Source organism: Notamacropus eugenii, chromosome 1, assembly GCF_028372415.1.
Source record: "Notamacropus eugenii isolate mMacEug1 chromosome 1, mMacEug1.pri_v2, whole genome shotgun sequence".
NCBI lineage: Eukaryota > Metazoa > Chordata > Mammalia > Diprotodontia > Macropodidae > Notamacropus > Notamacropus eugenii.
In genome coordinates this window covers 477,121,459-477,140,267 of record NC_092872.1, presented here as the reverse complement: position 1 = coordinate 477,140,267, position 18,809 = coordinate 477,121,459, and the positions used below count along the sequence as shown (strand labels likewise).

General features: G+C 43.9%; 1 protein-coding gene across 3 annotated transcripts in view; it reads left to right on the top strand.

The window, feature by feature from the left end:
• COL27A1 (collagen type XXVII alpha 1 chain) overlaps window positions 1-18,809 on the top strand; it is a 242,942-nt gene that overhangs the window by 185,370 nt on the left and 38,763 nt on the right. For all 3 annotated transcript variants that reach the window (XM_072632427.1, XM_072632426.1, XM_072632425.1), the window contains exons 36-40: window positions 1,632-1,685; window positions 5,752-5,859; window positions 15,968-16,021; window positions 16,125-16,232; window positions 18,200-18,253. In XM_072632427.1, the coding sequence (XP_072488528.1) occupies window positions 1,632-1,685; window positions 5,752-5,859; window positions 15,968-16,021; window positions 16,125-16,232; window positions 18,200-18,253 (378 nt within the window). The remainder of the gene's footprint in view (window positions 1-1,631; window positions 1,686-5,751; window positions 5,860-15,967; window positions 16,022-16,124; window positions 16,233-18,199; window positions 18,254-18,809) is intronic.

Sequence of the window (18,809 nt, the reverse complement as noted above, 5' to 3'; positions counted from 1 at the left end):
AATTTAGCATGGCTGATTTTAATCTATCCTGACTTGGAGCCCAACTCTTCAAGCCCAAGATCCATGAATGTAGCCACAGCAGGTGGTGATGCTCCCCGTCAAAGTCATAGACATCATTAAGATTGAGTCCCAGCCTAGGGTACACTGGCATTTACTTTCACAAAGGAATTCCCATGCACAGAAGCAGAAGAGAGTGTGTTTGAGTTAAACAAGCGAACAAAGACTGTAGTCATGCTCAGTGGGACTGATAGATGACTGTACAGTACAGTATGTTAAATGCCTTTGCATGGTTGGGTGTTTCTTCTATGGTTTTTTTTTAACTTCTCAAAAGACTACTCAAGAAACAAAGTACTTATTAACGGATTCATTTTTCACTCTGAGCATAGAATATTAAGGAGAGGGTGAAGAAAGGGTAAGAGGGAGGGAGAATTCCAGAGGTGGAGAAAAAGCCAAGTTCTTTTACTAGTAGCTCTGGAACCTGTGTCTCCAGACATAGTTACATAGAGGAAAAGCGTAACAAGACACATACCCTTAAAGCTAGATGGGACATGTTGGTGACCAGAGATTCAGGTGCATGCTGGGACCAGCTCATACTGGCTTTTGAGATCTCATTTAAATTGTCAGTATAAGCATTTACATGTTAAAAATCAGTAAATGCTACAAATTAGGTCATGATTTATTATTCTTCTGATTACCTAGACTTAAGAAAGTATGATGGAGAAAATGTTAATAGTGCAAATTAAACTTAAAAGTGTGTTTGATGTATATTTTGGGAAGGGAGCCCATTGCTAGCACAGCTTTGAAAGCCAGCCTTGGAGTCAGCAAGACCTGGACTCAAGTATTGACTTTGACATGTATAGGCTGTGTGACCATGTGTGACCTCTCAGTGTCCCTGATAAGTCCCTAAAGTTCTAAGTTGCCAAGCAGCTGTTAGTCTGCATTGGTAGAAAGCATTTCTTTACTGAGTATTCCCTATTCCAGTTCATGGGTCCTGTCATCCCTTCTGCCAAAAAAAGGGAGAGGAGATGTTGATGACCCTTCAAGGTCATCCAGTCCAACAGTCTCATTTCAGAGGAGTGGAAACCAGAGTCCACAGAGGGGAAATGATTTGCCCAGAGTTCCTGGGAAGAGTGTGATTTTATTTGGGGGAATCTGTTTCTGCATTCTACCAGTAACTCCTTGAAGGGTATATTGGAGTCATTCTCCAATGGCTAGATAAATGAACTTAAAGCTGTGACTGATACACCAGCTTTTGGTCTTTGAGGAAGCATGGGTGGCAATAGGGAGAAGGGGTCCTGGCTTGGGGAGTATGTCTTGGGGCAGAACTAGAGATAGAGATGACTTCACAGAAGAAGATGTATTCTCCCTAACACAGTCTCTTCTATTTCTAGGCATGGATTGATGGCCTGAACAGCAGACTAAGAGTCCCTAAGACTGAGTTCAAGGCCTAGGTCTGTCACTTGTATGGGCAAATCATTTCATCTCTCAAAAGCCTTAATTTGCTCCTCTGTAAAATGGGGATAACAGTGCTTACAGTATCTACTGCGTAGAGTTGTTCAGAAGAAATGGGATAATGTGTATAATTATAAGTACCCTATATGTGCAACCTATTATTGTTCTTATTTCCACAGGGAGAAACAGGGCTGGAGGGAGATGGTGGCCCAGCTGGACCTGATGGTCTGAAGGTATATGGTGAAATGGGTTTGGGGAGGTAGGGATGTCCCTTGAACTAATCTTCTAAGACAGATGGACCCTTTCTATCATGTCACCAGAAGCAGACTCAATAAGCTTCAGTTTTCTCCTATGGTATTACAGGGCATGAGGATTTATTGGTGGGAAGAACTGTAGAGATCATCTAACCCAAACTCTTCATTTTTATGTAAAAGGAAACTGAGGCGCAGAGAGGTTGAGTGTCTTCCCAGTAACACAGGTAGTAAGCAGCTGAGTTGGAATTTAAGGGTCTTCTAACTTCAACCACAGTGAAATCTTACTGCCTCAACTCTTACTTTTTGCCTTCTCCAAACTCTCTGGGAATGCTATCTCCTGGGTGATCTCAGTGTCATGGTGGTTACATAGCTGTTTCTGGCAGGTGCTCACTGACTCCTCCTACCCTTCTCCTCTTCCTCCTCTTTGACCACATTATCCTAAAACCAGTGGCCAGCAACTGACTTGCTCTTGAGACATGAAGGGGAAGAGCTCTGATTTAGGATACTAAGGTCCAAATGGGCTCCAGTTCTTTTGTCATAGTTCAGCCAACTCTTCTCCAGTTGTAGAATAGGCAGGAGAATCTTCTCTTCTCCCAACAGAAGAGTCTGAACAAGCCCACATCTGTTCTGGGTGCACCAGATTTTCAAAACCACATCAAGTTATTTTCAGATCATAAGCAAATACCCAGATGTTTTTAGATGAAGCCTCTGTGTCTAGTCTCTTGGAATTGGAGTCTGCCTCTCTATTAAGGAATCTGAAGCTACAAATAGGGCAATCCCTTCTTCTGAGCTTGGTCAACAGCCTTGGTCTCCTTTCCATAGCACTGTTCCTATTTCTTGCATCACAGTGAAGTTGTCTTTGTTCATTCAATATCCTCCATGTCTTCTCATCTCCATTCTTCCTGAAGACTTCTAATTGGGTCCCAGGACTTTGGATTAGAAAGAAACTTAGATCAACTAATCTAACTTTCTACATTTTACATGAGGGAAAACTGAGGCTCAGAAAGGTTAAAGAATTTGCCCAAGGTAATATGGTCGTGAGAGCACAACTGGGATTCAAACCCAAGTCTTCTAACTCCTAACTGAATCCACCCTGCTAATCCTCCTTTTTTTGCTGATGAATAGGTCTTTGGGTGACTGTTTCCCTTTGGTCTGCTCCTGAGCCCTATAGGATTGAGCAGAACACTCCTGACGTGTCTTTTTGGCTTTCCAAAAATTTCATTTATGCGCCCAAGATTCCTAAGTGACACCTAAGATTTCTGGTCTCCCCCAGGCCCTTTAGCTTGAATATTTTCTGACTGGCCAGGAGATGTCAAGTCCTCCCATCCTGCAGGGTTATCATTCCAGCCTCCCTCTGTCTCTGTTTTCATATAAGGGTCTCTTAGTCTCCTCTCTCCCAATTCTGGAAGAATCACTACATGGCATCTTCTGACCTAGAATTCTGGGAGCAGAAAAGAAGCCAGCCACACATCCCTCCCTTTGCCTTCTCCCCCACCCTGTTGCATTCCAGAAATCCCCCAGGCAGGAATCAATCATGAAATTCCTGGCTCCCAGTCTCAGGTTGGAATCCTAGCGTTCCAGAGCCCTGGCCCCACTCTCTCAATTCCAGGCATTTCATGCCTCAGGCAAGCTGCAAGAGCCAAGGGAGTACTACTGTATCTGAGCCCACCAACTTCATTCTCCAGGTGTCTGTCCTGGAAGCCCAACTGACTTCTCTTGGGGGATAGTTCTTTGAAAAATACTGAATCTTGCTGTGGCAGGCTAGGTAGCCTGGTGGGACCAGTACTCAGCTGAGCATTGGAGTTTCGAGTACCAGCTTTCAAAGCTACTAATAGAAGCATGTTCTTGGAAAGACTTCCAACTGTCTTTGGGTCCTTGTTGTATGATCTGATGTTCATACTTACCCCAACTCACCACCTCAGAAAGGTTGCAATGACGCTGTCAGTGAAATTGAAGGTGGGATTTATAAAAGTCTGTTGTAATACGGTTGCATTATTTTTCACATCAGCATCTGATGATGTAAATATCAGCCTGAAGAGTCTTCTGTCAGTCAGAATTTCTTCTCCCCAGACGGTGCCTCTACTGGGCCTCAGTCTCTCATCACACGTCATTAGTTGAACAGCAATTCCCTTTCAATTAGTGTAATCCTCAGGGCTCTCCCCTAAGTAGTAACAGACATTTCAATTAGGGCTTTGAGGTTTACAAAGTGCTTTCCCATCAGCTGTGTAGTGAACATAGCACCCCCATTTTATAGGTGGGGAAGCTGAGGCACAGAGAGGCAAAGTAATTTGTCTAGCCTCACATCTAGGAAAGGTCCAATAGATATTTGGAGCCTGGTCTCCTGTCTAGAAGTCCAGCGTTCTTTCAGTCACTATGCCACGCCTCTTTCTATTTGGTCTCCATCCTAGCATCCTATCCTTTCATTTCACCATGATCCAGGATGAAAAGAGTTGTTCTCTTGCCTCTCGAGTCTTAGTCTTTTCTTCTATTTTCCCAGTTTTCCTAGGTAGTATCCCTAACTTAGCTTTCAGTCCATATGGCTCCTGAGTATCCACAGTTTTGTCACAATTATGTCAGGGGACCAGTGAGCTTCAGTAATTTGGGGGGGGGGGGTTCCCTTTTAAAAATTTGTAATTCATATTCATTTAATAAGCATCTATTTTCTTGTCCTTCCACCCTATCCTCTCAGTTTAAAAGAGAAAAAGAACAAAACCTTTGTAGCAAATATGCAGTCAGGTGAAGCAGATTCTCCTCTTGGCCATATCCCAAAAATGTAGGTCTCATTCTGCATACTGAGTCGGTCTGTTAGGAGGTGAGTGTTGTGGTTCATCTCGTGTCCTCTTGAACCTTTGTCGGTAACTGGATTTATCAGAGTTCCAAAGTCTTTCAAAGCTGTTTGCCTTTACAATGTTGTTGTTACTGTCTAAATTGTTTTCCTAGTCCTTTAGCTTCAGTAATGTTAATGAGGCCAAGGTCATGAGCTCAGACCCTGTGTAAACTATGTAAGCGCTTACTATTCCCCAGTTACAGGCTGAAACTCAGAACCCATCTGAAAAGAGGAAGTACAAGGAGCTCTGTATCTAGGAAAGAAGGTCATGGAGACCTCCAGGGCTCATATGGACCATTCATAGTAGCCATCCAGGGCCTTAGAAGTTCACACAGTACTAGAGCTAGAAGAAGTCTTAGGCATCATCCCCTTTTTCCCCTCTTGCCACAGATGAAGAAACTCTAAACCAACCAAGAAGAATAATTCCCCCTACATGAACACCCCCTTGATCATCAGCCACCTTCCTTAAACTGCCATAACTTCATGCCACTTCCTCTTAGTTTTCTCTAAGCCAGTCTCCAGTTGTCAGACCACATGTCAGATCTCAGTGGCAGGCCTGTCACCCTCTATTTGAGATAAATATCCCCAATGGTAATGAAAAGGGCTCCCAATTGCCTGTGAGATTGTTCTTTGGCATGGGGACCCTTATTACTCATATCGCTACAGTGGGTTAGGCTACACCTGATGTTTGAGGATGGCCCAGATTGGGGGGTGATAGTGCCACGGAAAAGTCTTTCCAGGCATAAAGCAACCTATCTCTATGGTCTGACAAAATGATTTATCTCTCCCACATCTCTGGGTCATCAGAAATCAGAACACATTCATAAATGAGCTAAGGCATATTTAAGATGGGGAGAATAGTCAGGGGTTAATTTTAAACCTTGGTCCTGCTCAAAACTGATCTCATTCTGCCTGGGAAGAAGCCACTGGGTCCATGGGACGAGCACAGGAGAGTAGTGTTTGAAGATTCTCCCCCCTCCCATTTCTTCAATGTCCTCATACCCCAACTGGACGGCTCCCTCTGCCTGGCCAAGGACATTTAAATTATTACTCTTTTTCTCAGCTGACATGGCTGCTGTAATTCCACATGACTCAATTTTTGTTTTGAAGATGGAACATGAAATCATGGGTCGTAGGGCACCTAACTCTCCCCCTCCATGTGGCAGTATCCTCATGTTGCATTGGCTTGGGTAAGCTGATAGCTCTTTCCTTTCCCAGGGAGACAAGGGTGAGCCAGGCCCAGATGGCGAGCGAGGAGAGAAAGGCAAAGAAGGCCTGAAGGGCAAAGAAGGTCCCCCTGGCTATCCTGGCGTCACAGGGGTCCGGGTGAGTCAACAAAGCCAATCTGCCTGTTTCCTTGTCACTTCTGCGTTCGTCTGCATGGGTCTCTTTCCCTCTTTCTGGCTGTACTTGAGTGAAAACAACTGGTGTCAAGCCAAGAGATCCAAGAGGGCGTTTGAACTCTCTTGGCATGGTCTATAGACTGACATTCTGCCATCATAGTACACTGTGCTTTCTCCAGGTCACAACAGGATACCAGTCAAATTGGCCTGAGGCTAACTATGTTGATTTGTTCAACAAGCCAACTAGTCAAAGACTTCAATCCAACAATGTCTTAAAGAAAGGGGATGAGTTAGCCTTATGGATAGGATCCTAGAATGATTGATTTAGAGCTGGAAGCGACCTTGGAGATTAGTCCAAAACCCTCATGTTACTATAAGGAATGTGAGGCCCAGAGAGGCAAAATTACTTGCCCAGAGTTCTACAGTTGGTATTTGAGGTAGAATTGTAACCCCGATCTTCTCCTGGCTCCAAATTCAGTATTCTATCCATTTTTTAAAAATCAGCACCCCGTTATAAGGCTTCCCATTGGGGCTGTGGAAGGAGATGGGACCGTCCGCATTACAGTATGAGAAACATTCTGCCCTACTTTGTACCTAATAGATGTGATTTAATCTAAGTCTGAGACATGGCAAGTTGTTTCATGATGGATTTCATTTATTCATTCAACTATTTTGCACTCTGTACCTCCTATGTGCAAGGTCCATAGCATAGGGGAATCTAGAAAAAAACCTTCAAAAAGCTTATGGTTTAGTAGCAATGTAATTAGGGAACAAAACAAGAGAGGCTAATTGGAGGAATATATATCATCGCTGTCTTTTTATTTGAAAGAGCTCTCCTGGGAGAGAGAGAGAGATTAGACTTAGATAGCCCTCTTAGCCCCAGAGGGCTTGGAGCTGGGAGTAGTGGGTGAAAGGTGGGGGAAAGTGAATTCCAGTTGTTTGTAAAGACCCACTTCCTCATAGAACTGTTTAAAGGTAGAGTGGGCAGTGGTGGAAATAGCCCTTAACAGAAGCTAGCCACCTCTAAGCAAAGGCTGAAGGGAATACTCTTCAGATAATTCCTGTTGGAAATGTCACAAAATCACAAAATCTCAGAGTTCACAGGAACCTTAGAGATTACCTAGTCCAATCTGTACTTTTAGAGGAATTGCCTCTGCAGAAATCCCTGACAGAGAGTCATCCACCCTTCACTTGGAGACTTCCAAAGAGGGGAAACCCATTATCTCCCAAGGCAGGTCATTCCACAGCTCTGATTCTTAGGAATTTTTTCTTTACTTTGAGCCTAAATCTGCCTCTCTATAATTTCTGTCTATTGTCTCTCCTGCTCTCTGGGGGAAAGCAGAACTTCAGTCCTTGAAGACAGTGATCATATCTCTCTCCACCCCCCACCTTGCTCCAAGTATTCTCTTCTTTAGACTAAACATCTTCAGGTCTTTAAGCTGATCTTTATCTATGATGTGGCCTCCAGTCTCCTCCCTACCCTGATGAGCCTTCTCTGAATGCCCACCAGGTTGTGTGTTGGAGGTAACTCGCTGGACTTTGTTGTGTTCAGTTGTTTCAATCGTGTCTAACTCTATGACTCCATCTGGGGATTTCTTGACAAAGATCCTAAAGTGATGTGCCATTTCTTTTTCCAGTTCATTTTACAGATGAGGAAACTAAGGTAAACAGGGTTAAGTGACTTGCCCAGGCTCACATAGCTAGTAAGTGCCTAAGGCCAGCTTTGAATTGAGGAAGGTGAGTCTTCCTGACTCCAGGCCCAGCACTTCATTAACTGTGCCATGTAGCTGCCCTATTCATTAAACTGCTTGACCCCAAAAGTTCCTTTCAACTTTGAGAGTCTGTGACTGAGGCAATGTCAATATCAGATTCCATGCAGGAGTTTAGAGAAGGTCCTGGGAAGACTGTAACACGATCTTAATGGATCAACAGTTAATCAGCAAGCATTCATTAAGTACCTACTGTGATCTAGGCACTAGGCATAAAAGGGCAGAAATGAACTCATCCTGCTCTCAATGAGTTTCCACTCTGTCAGATGGGAATAGGAGGCAGAAAAAGAGAAGGTACGACTGAGGCAGGGTATACTGTATGATGTCTGAGAGAACAGTTGACAGACTTGACGAGAGCCTAGAGGGCATGTGAGAAGAGGAGGGCAGAAAGGCTGGAAGCAGATCTGAAAGTTCTGCCATTAGATGGTGGAGTGCCAAGAGAGGGGAGCCAGGGAGACGTTCCCCTAGCCTCGTGTGTTTCCATGTCTGTGTTCTGGCTGCTCGGCTTGTCAGTGGCCTGGCCTCGAAAGCGGTGGTCACAGGGCCCTGTCTCAAGAGGCCTTGAGGCTCACCATGTCCAGAAGCAGGCACTTCATTAATATCTCCTTATAGTGACTCCCTTTCCCCTTTGTCCCTTTATGAAGACATCCCCAAGGGTCTAGCTTAGGAGGGACTGGGATCTTCAGAGAATCCTCTTGCCAACAGGCTACTCTCCTTTGCTTTGCTACCCTCCTCAAATTCACTGTGCTCTGTGCATTCATGACTGCCTGGACTGGATGACCCATTTAAGACCAGACTTATTTAAAGTCACACAGCATCTATGAACCTCCCCTCCCCCGCCCCATCAGATCTTGGCACTGGAAAGATCTTTTCTCAGAAAAGCATTCAGTAAATGCTTTGATGATCCTTGTCTTCCCAAGGATATTTTTTCTGGGATCAGACATTCACTTTTCTGGTAAATAAGATTCCCTCCCCAGCATGGCGAATGAATCTTATGGGTCTCCCTATTGCCACGCTCCCCAAACCTGCAAGGGTACTAGGTTTGAGTTCTGATTTCATTAAAAAGTGGACATTTTTCTAAAAACTTTAGGCAAGAATCAAGATTGTGCATATAGAGCTGGTAGGGACCTTAGAGGTCAACTCATCCAACTTCTTCATTTTATATTCGAGGAAGTTAAGCCCCAAAGGAGGTAAGTGATTTGCCCAAGGTCACTTGGATAGCACATAGCAGGGGTGTACTTTAAACCCTGACACTGTGACTTCAAATTGCTGTTTCCTCTTAGACCATACTGTGTCTCAGGGACCTTAGAAATTACTTAGTGTATCTCCTCACATTTTACAAAATGAAGAAACCAGCCAGATGACCATGGGCAAATCACTTTGCCCCTCTAAGCCTCGATTTACTCATCCATAAAGTCGGCCTGGTTATCAAACAATTTTTGTGAAGATCAAGCCAAATGGTATGTGTGTGGAAATCATTCAGTAACCCTTAAAGCAGAATACAAGCATCTCTGCAGCTCTCCAGTTTTCTTTGGACCCTTGGCTGTTGTGGATTAGAAAGGGTTAATTAGGTATGACTCAAATGTCAAATTTCAAAACGCCACAATCCCTTTGGCATTTGATCTGTGTTTTAAAATAATAATAACAATCCTCAGCTCAGCTTCCGATAGACTCTTTGCCAGAACTGTAGCTGAGAAATGGTAGAATTTTTTAAAAAAATAAAATCTGATGGGCAGCTAGTGCCTGGGAATGAAATGTTGTCTGGCATTTCAAAAAAACATATATATGTACTGCAAAGCAGCCAAGATGCTAATTCCATCTCAGCAGTCATATTTCATTGGGAAAAAAAATCTACAGCCTTCTATTCTTTTGGCCTGGGGAGGTAGCTGGTTATAACAACTGTGTAGCCTACACTGTGTGGGGTGAGCTGAAAGGGCGGGAGACCCAGAGGCACTCAGAGAGAGATCGCGTGTCTGATCGTGAGTCTGAGTTTTGGCTCATCATCTTTGGATTCTTATTAGTTGAATCACTTTTTTTTTGACATGAGAATCTGTTGTTGTAATCTTCTATTTGACGAGAAAAATTACCTCCCATGATTTAATAATCACCCTGCTGTCTGGGGAGCATCTCTGGCCAAAAGGAAGGTCCATTACGTGAAAAAATTGAGAATTTCAGGTTCTAAATTCTTTAGAGAATGCTGTGCAACCCTTGGTAGGTTTTTCTCCCTCTCAGAGAATTGAAACTATACTGTAGACCCTTTTGAGATATAGTACAGATGAGATATGTTTATCTTCCTGGTCTCACCAAGATGATAAAAGCCTGATAGTGAAGAAGAAGAAGGTGAGAGAGAGAGAGAGAGAGACAGACAGACAGACAGACAGAGACAGAGACAGAGACAGAGACAGAGAGACAGAGAGAGAGAGAGAGAAAGGAAAAGAGAGAGGAGAGAGGAGAGAGAGACACCTTGTCAATAGGTCCATAAAACCAGAAACAGAACCCAAACATCCTGCCTCTGTGCCAAGTGCACAAGTATGAGTTGGTCATTGGAAAACACTTTCATTCAATATGATAGGCATATATTAAGTGTTTGTGTTCACAGAACTACTCTAGTTGCTATGAACACAAAGATAGATACAACACAAGCCCTTCTCTCAAAGGAGACTGGTAATGTAATGGTAGAAGAAGAAAGACAAATATGGCAATAGCTGCGATACAAGAGACAGTGTGATCATTTACCAGAAAAATCCTGGTGAAGTGCTCCAAGAGTGTAAGGAAAAGAGTAAATTGTCACCCTGGGACAGCAGGAAAAGTGGAAGAGGGAGAGAAGAGAAGATGGTCAGAGAAGATTGTATTAAAATAGGTCTTTGGAAAAAGGGAGGCTTTCATTCAGAGTTGAGAGAGGTGGAGGTGGTGAGGGAGTCTACTCCAGGCCTGGGACATGGTGGGAACAAAGGCACAGCAAAAGGAGAGGCAGGCTGAGAGGGGGAGATAAGCGTTGTCCAATTTGTCTGAAATAGAGACTCCATAAAAGGGAGTAGTATAAGATGAATTTGAATGAGTAAGTCTGAGCCAGAATGTAGTGAGAGCCTTGAATGTCCATCAGGAGCTGTTAATAAATAATGGAGATCCATTGGAAGTTTCTGAGGGGAGGAGTAATATGAACGTATTGGTTCATTAGAAAGACTACATGGTTAGCTACATAGAGGATAAACTGGAGAAGGGTAGTCTATAAAGGCAAGAAGGCCAGGGCAGATGATATTAAGTGGTCCAGTTTAAAAGAGATGCAGGCTCAGACTAGCTTTGTTGTAGCAGGAGCAGGAAGGAAAGACTGGGTGTGAATGATATTAGAAAGGTAGAAACAACACAACTGAACAGCATAGGATCGGTGGGGTGAGAGAGAGACAGAGAGAGAGAGAGAGAGAGAGAGAGAGAGAGAGAGAGAGAGAGAGACAGAGACAGAGACAGAGACAGAGACAGAGACAGAGAGAGGGAGGGAGAGAGGGAGAGGGAGAGGGAGAGGGAGAGGGAGAGGAAGAGGAAGAGGGAGAGAGGGAGAGGGAGAGGGAGAGAGGGAGAGGGAGAGGGAGAGAGGGAGAGGGAGAGGGAGAGGGAGAGACAGAGACAGAGAGAGAGACAGACAGACAGACAGATAGACAGATAGACAGAGAAGAGTGATTCTTGGATTTAGAGTTTGAGGGCTGGGGAAAAGATGATGCCTTTAACTGAAGTTGACATTAGGGTAAGGGAACGAATTCATAGAAACTTATTAGGGTGATGAGGTCGGTAGGGACAGAATCAATCGATCAATTTACCAATGCTTATTAAGTGCTTTGTCATATGTCAGAAACTGGTAGATGCTGGGGATAAAAATACAAAAGAATGAAACAATCTCTACTCTCAAGGAATTCAGAATGCATAATGGTAGAGCTGATAGAGACTTTAGAGAATGCAGTCGAAGCCCCTCCTTTTCCCTCCTCTAGAAACTGAGCTTAGAGAAGGGAAATGACTTTTCCAAGAATGTGCATATACCTCCTTTGCAGCAGAAGTAGGATTAGAACCCAGGGCTCTTGACTCCCATTTGAAAAGTGGTTCTACTTCACTGAAGCTGCCTCAAGAATTAAAGGGGAGAAACAAATGAGATGAAAGGACTGTGATCAGTGGAGATCAGCACCTTCTCTCCAGCTTTGAATCTCAGAGTTGCCTAGAGCACTGAGTTAAGTCACTTATCCAGGCTCGTGGAGCTCGTCAGTGGCAGAGTCAGGGCTGGAAGCCAGGCCTTTCTGGCTCGGGGGCTGCTTCTCCATTCACTATGCTAGCTGCTTCTGATGGGAAAGAAAATGAATTGGTGACTTTTTTCATCTGAATTTTGTGAACATGATGATCTTGCTATTTTCCTAAATTAAGCTCAGTGTCTTACAATGAAACTCTTTCTCCCCTCCATATTCAAAAATCATTTCCCAGCAACCAAAAACATTTTTCTCCCAAACAAACTGAAAAAGTCCCTCACATGTCACAAAAGGCCCTTCTTACAGACCCATTTATGTCAAACTCCTTCTGACTATTAGAGGGGTAATTACATTTTCACTGGCCCCTAATTTGTTATTTCACTGAGACTCAAAGCAGTACAAATTTACCTCAAGTCAATTAGCTTTCTAAACTCACAGTCCTTCATAAAAGTTCAGAAGAGGGAAGGATTGTAGTAGATTTTTAAGGTGGTGATTCCTCATCTCTGTATACTGGGGTGACAGATAAATCTATGTCTTAGGGTTTATAATCTGGATTTTAGACCACTGAGGGCAACAAGTGGGGCCAAGTCTTTCATTTTCACTTGGGCAACAAAAGAAAGAACAGACACAGCCCAGGGTGGGATGGAGCAAAGGCAATAAATAGTCCCAGAGAAGTGCCTCAGGGCAAAATGAAAAGGAAGAGGGACACATCACTGAGATCGGAAAGTCTCTGATTGACCCATATCTAGAAAGGCCAGTCCTGGGCAGGCAAAGGACATTTCAAAGGCCAACATCTGTTTCAGCATCAACTCAGTGGGACCCAGAGACAGAGCAGGCAGTGAGAAAAGTATCCTTTTGCCCTTTAGAAGGACACAGCAAGGGAACTGGAGATGACGATGTCAGCACTAGCCGAGAGATGTGGGCTGACCTTCCAAGCACAATGGGCCACTGTCAGGAAGGCACCTCTGCAGACTCAACTAGCTGCCCACTCCTGGCCTCTCTCTGGGTTCTGCCCCAGTTGCAGAGAAGGCAGATAAGATGTGACCAAGTTCCAAGATCCAAGAAGAGTGACCCGCTAAGATGCACAAAATGTCACTCTGGCAACTTGGAAGAAATAAAATCATGCCTTAGAAATAGAAGAAGCATTAAAGCTCATCTTGTCCAAACTCTTCATCGTATGGAGAATAAAACCTAGGAAGTGGAGGCGATTTGGCTAAGGTCACGCAGGCAGTTGGTTGCAGAGCCAGGTCTAGAATCAAGGTTTCCTCTTTTTAATGTCTATGCTCTTTCCACTGTACCATAAATAGCAGGTGACTATGTGTCTATGTAGATGACTCCCAGATCTAGACATCTAGCCTTCTCCAGTCACATCTCTCTAACTGCTTGCTGAGCATCTCTCCCAGATGTCTGTTGTGCACCTGTAACTCAACATATTCAAAACAGAATGCTTTCCCCCTAAATCCATCCTGTAGAAGGCACCACCAATCCTTCCCCATACCCAGGTTCACAACTTTGGAGTCATTGTTTACTATTTCCTCAACCCCCCACATTTAATCACTTGCCAAGTCTTGTTGTTTCTACCACCACAATATGTCTCACATCTACATTATTATGACAATCAGTATAGTCCTTGTCAACTCTTTTCTGGACTATTACACTAGCCTCCTAATCAGTCCCTCTGCTTCCAGGTGCTTCCCTTTCCAATTCCTCCTTAATACAGATGCTATAATCTTATTCCTAAGGCAGAGATCTAACCATGTCATTCCCCTACTCAAAAGTCTCAGTGGCTCTAAATTCATTCTAGGATAAATCAATCAATTAACTTTTATGAAGCATCTTCTATGTACCAGCATTAGCTACAAAGATACAAAGAATACTGTGCTAAGCTTTACAGATACAAAGAACACTGTGCTAAGCATTGAAGATATAAAGAAAGAGCTCCAGGCATAGGGGACAGCCAGCAAAATATAAAATCAGGAGATGGAGTATCTTGAAGAACAATATGAAAGTCACCAGATCTGAGTATGTGGATAGGCCTAAGGTATAAGAAGACTGGAAAGGTAGGAAGGGGCTGGGTCAGGACGGGCTTTAAAAATCAAACAGAAGATTTTATATTTGTTCCTAGAGGTGATAAGGAGTCACCAGAGTGAGAGAAATAATATGGTCAGAGCTGCACCTTAGAAAGATCAGTTTGACAGTTGAATGGAAGATGAGGAGAGACTTGAGGCAGGGAGACAATGGTTGGTCTATGGCTTTTGCAGTAGTCCAGATGTGAGATGATGAGCCTGCTCCAGGGTGGTGACAGTGTCAGAGGAGAGAAGGGCAAGTATATGAGAAATGTCGTGAAGGTAGAAATGGCAGGGCTTAGCAACTGATTATCAAGGATGATGTGTAGGTTGTGAGCCTGGGTGACTGGGAGCATGGTGGTACCTTGGACAGCAATAGGGAGGGTAATAGGAAGAAGAAAGGGTTTGGGGAAAGATAATGAGCTGCATTTTGGACATGTTAATTTTAAGATGCTTTCAGAACATCCAGTTCAAGGTGTCTAATAACAGTTGGAGGTGTGAGACTAGAAGCTGAGTGGGTAGGGCTGAGTCATCTGCATTAAAAAAAATTTGAAACCATGGGAGCTGGTGAGATCACCAAGTGAAATAGTGTAGAGGGAGAACAAAGAGAGTCTAGGACAGAGTCATGGGGAACCCCAGAGGATAAAATATAAACTTTTTAGCCTAGCATTTAAAACCCTTCACAATCTGTCCAGCCTTGTCATTTTATAGATCGGCAAACTGATACCTGGAAAAGGGAAGTAAGTTGCCCAGTACCACAGAAGGTGGTGATCTTTTAGTAAACCTCATATGCTTGTAGGGTTTTTGAGTTAATGAAGTCCTAGCAAATAAGTAATCTTATTCCAGCTTCACTGTAGCCCCATGAGGGCCACTCCAGAAGGTATTTTTGTCATCATTTTACATACAATGAAATAGATACTTAGTGAGATAAAGTACTTGTCCCTGGGCATGCAGCTAAAACACAGGACAGCTAAGTATCCACAAACAAGTCTTTTGATGCCAAAGACTTTGTTGTTTCCACTGACTATCACTAGATCCCTATTGGGTTCAGTAGATTTCCTATAACATAGGAAACCCAGGGGCACTGGTTTTTACCATCATAGAGTCTTTTTTAGCTTTTTATAGATCTCACTCTGTGAAGCTGATGTGTTTGTATGACATTCATTCTTCCAATTCCATGTTTTTCCTGAATAACTGTCCAGATTGAATTACTGATCTTCTGGCACCATGTTCTAGTACCTACTGGTTCTTGGGCTTCATGCTGGAGAGGTCAGGCCCCCTCCTCAGAGAGGTCAGCCTTGAAGACACTTCATGGAGCCTGACCTGCAGAAATCTCTCTGCTAAAGGCCACCTGTAGGATCTGTCAGGTTTTGGAAGGTCTCATCCCATAGTCTCACCCAAGCCAACTAGTAGAGATTTTTATGTCACCATTGTTGCAGACATCTCAGAAGAAAAGTCTGAAATCTGGGGTTGAGAGATATAATTTGGGAGGAGAGCCTATTTGCAATATTTTATCATCAATGTAAAAACACATACACCAGAACCTTGGACTTAAAATTCCCCTCCACCCCCACTATCCTTGGACTTGGTGCAAAGGCAAATAGATTTTTCTTTAAAAACTTAAGAAATGTCTCCAGTTCACCTTTGAGTGAGGAGTGACTTTCTAGAGACAGGAGAACCTTACTCTTCCCCATCCCATCTGGTGGCCTGATCACTCCAGTTCATATTGTACCTTATCCCTCTTCAATGTACCCAGTGTAGGGACTGGGTTTTCTACTTAAGTTGATCCTCTAGGAGTCTGTTCTTTCCTGCCTATGAGCATGATTTGGTTACATATTGGGGTACTGAACTCTCTCAGTCCCAACTCACCAGGGCACCTAGAGATTCATGTCCATAGTGAGGGATTAGGTATTTTTTTTCATAGGAAAAGTAGGACATGTGGTGAAGTGGAGGTGAGGGCGTGGGGAGAACCTGTTGGGTTTCCCATTGAGTAAGCCTCATTTCTTTCTTGGTTTGGGTTTTCACCATAGGGTCCAGAAGGAAAACCAGGCAAGCAAGGCGAGAAGGGACGAACTGGACCCAAGGTAGAGTTTGCCACTTCTTTCTCATGCTCTTACTGGTCTTCCCCTTTTTCTTGTAACATAGTCCCAGAGAGAATTACAGTTTCTCTCCCTTTTACTCTTATAGGGTGCTAAGGGCTACCAAGGGCACCTTGGTGAGATGGGTGTTCCAGGAGAGCCTGGGCCAGCCGGCAACCAAGGCCCAAAGGGATCGAGAGGCACCCTGGGACCAACGGTGAGAATGACCCTGCTGCCCATGGGAACTGTGACTTCAAAGTATCCTGGGACATGGGAGGCCTGAGTTCAGAAGGGCCAATGAATGGGTGAAGGGAGAAGAGATTAATTTGTAAGAGCCATTTGTGCTCCAGCCAGTTGGGAGATGATTTAGGGTATAAAGGCAGCTGGTTCCTTTGGCACTAATGTCAATATTTTATCCAGCTGTTAGCAGAACAGCTGAGAGTGTTTTATAGTGACATCTCTTTTAGAGGTCTGTGGTTGATCCCAAACATTGGGACTTCTCTGTGCAGTCAGTCATCTGTGACAAACTGACCTTTAAATCCTGGAAGATGCTGCAAAGGTCTGGAATTTCCTCTGAGATAGACCCAAACTCATTTGAGCCTTTGTAAGCCCACATTACATCAACCTTACTATCCCACCCAGGGATCTATGAGCCAGACAGAGAGTGGGTTGGGTCTTCCTTCTGTTCCTTATCAAACAAAGCAGAGGAAATCCAGGAGCCAACCAGTACAGAGAACAGAAGGGGGATAGAAGTGGTGGGCATGCCAACTCCTGGGATAAAATCAAGGGAAAAGTCAGTGAAAGAGAAGAGCTAAGGAAGGTCGTCTGTATTTCAATGAGGAGCAGGGATACCTGCTATATTGGCTTTTACTTTTCTTGTAACTTGATAACTCTCTCCTTTTGTTGTTTGTTAGCTTAAACCCTATCTAATCCCCTTTAGTCGCTACCAGTTTAAAAAAACCTTTTAGATGAAAAAACAAACAAACAAATTAGAAAAGAGCTTTGTGTTTCTTTGAGAGTCAACAGAGAGGTGGAGAGCTGTGACTCATTTCTCAGAGTCCCTAGGTCAGGGAGAGTCCAGGTACAAGTGTGGGAGCTGGGGATGCCAGGTTGCAGAGGACTCTGGATAAAAGATTCCCAAGAGAGAAGAATGTGGGGCCCTGGGGACTCAGAGATGTCCCCAAAGGCTCTTAATTGGCAGGAGACTTCATGGTGCAGCACACCACCCAGAGGAAATCTAGAAGACAGCTTTTTCCCTTACACAAAATAATCCAGATCTGTTGAGTCCTGTCTTATGTTTTATCTCCCGTCAGAATTTCTGCTGGGAAGTGGATTAAAAATAGTTCAGTCAGTTCTTGCCAAAGGATTTGGAAATGGGTTCAAAACATTTAAATCCTGTATGGAAAATTCAGACCATGGGATCATAGATCATGGGATCATGGAACTAAAATTGGAAAGGACCTCAGAGGCCATCTGGTCAAACAGTCCAATGAGGTTTTCCCTCCAGAGAGGCTGCTTCCATAGGGAAATGTTGCTGAGGTATAGGCCATCTAAATTGGCTCTTGGCTACTATAATAATACCAATGATAATTATGATAATAAGTGATGTTTTTAAAGTACTTTAGAGATTACAGAGTGCTTTACCGACCTCATCTAATTTGATCCATACAACAACTGTGGCAGAGAGATGCTAGGTATTATTAGCCCCAGTTTTACAGATGAGGGAACTAAGGCACAGAGTAGTTAAGAGACTGGCCCATGGTGACACAGCTGGTAAGTGTCAGAGGTGAGAGTCAGACAAAGGTCTTCTTGATTCTAAGTCCAGAGTTCTATCCACTATACCATATTGGATATACATGTCTCTGAGAGGGTTAATAACATGGAGGACATAGCTTAGGGATCTGGGTCTGCATTTCTTGACTTCCCCAATGGAACCCTAGTTTGAGAGGCCAATAAGAAAGCAAACAGAGGTCAGCAGGGACTACATGGCTCTGGAGCTAGCTCTTCAATTCAACCACTATCTGACTAAAGCATCTGGTTTCATGACAACCAAAAAGGCCAGAACAGCCCAGCCACTTGGCTGACTCCTGGGAGAGCACGACTCCCCAGGCAGGGCTTTCTTTCTAAGCACCACCCAGTAACAATGGACATCCTATTTTTTCTTCTCTCTGGCTCCTTCCATAGGGTGCTCCAGGAAGGATGGGAGCTCATGGAGAACCTGGATTGCCTGGTTATGATGTAAGATAACATTTAAATGTTTTTAAAAGATTCTCATTTCTCCTTTCCTTGAGAACTCTGTCCTGCTCCCCAGTAATGCATTGTATGTAACCTTGCACTTACCAGAAGGGGAGGAGGAGATGATAAAAGGGAAAAGGAGGGCCCCTTTGTACACACTGTTCAAATAGTGATTCCTAACCTAGTTTATGGAACAGTGGCCAGTTGGTAAAATATCCTACCAACACCTGCTTGCCAATTTGGTTAAAATATGAGATCAAAGGCTCTCTGTATCCTGTGGTGGAGAAGAAAGAAAAATAGGAGGAGAGAAGGGGGGGATGGGGAAAGGGGTGATAGGGAGGGTATCACATAGACAGAAGTGAGAGAAAGGAGGGGACAGAAGAGGAAGAGGGATAGGGCAGAGGTGGAAAAAGCTGAGTAGGAGAAGGAGAATGAAAAGAAATTGGAGGAGGGGAGAAATGAAATAAGACACAGAAGAAGGAAACACAGAAGAGAGGTGAAGGGGGTAGGGAGACAAGCAGGAGAAGGTGAGATGCTAGTGATGCCATCATGATAGGCT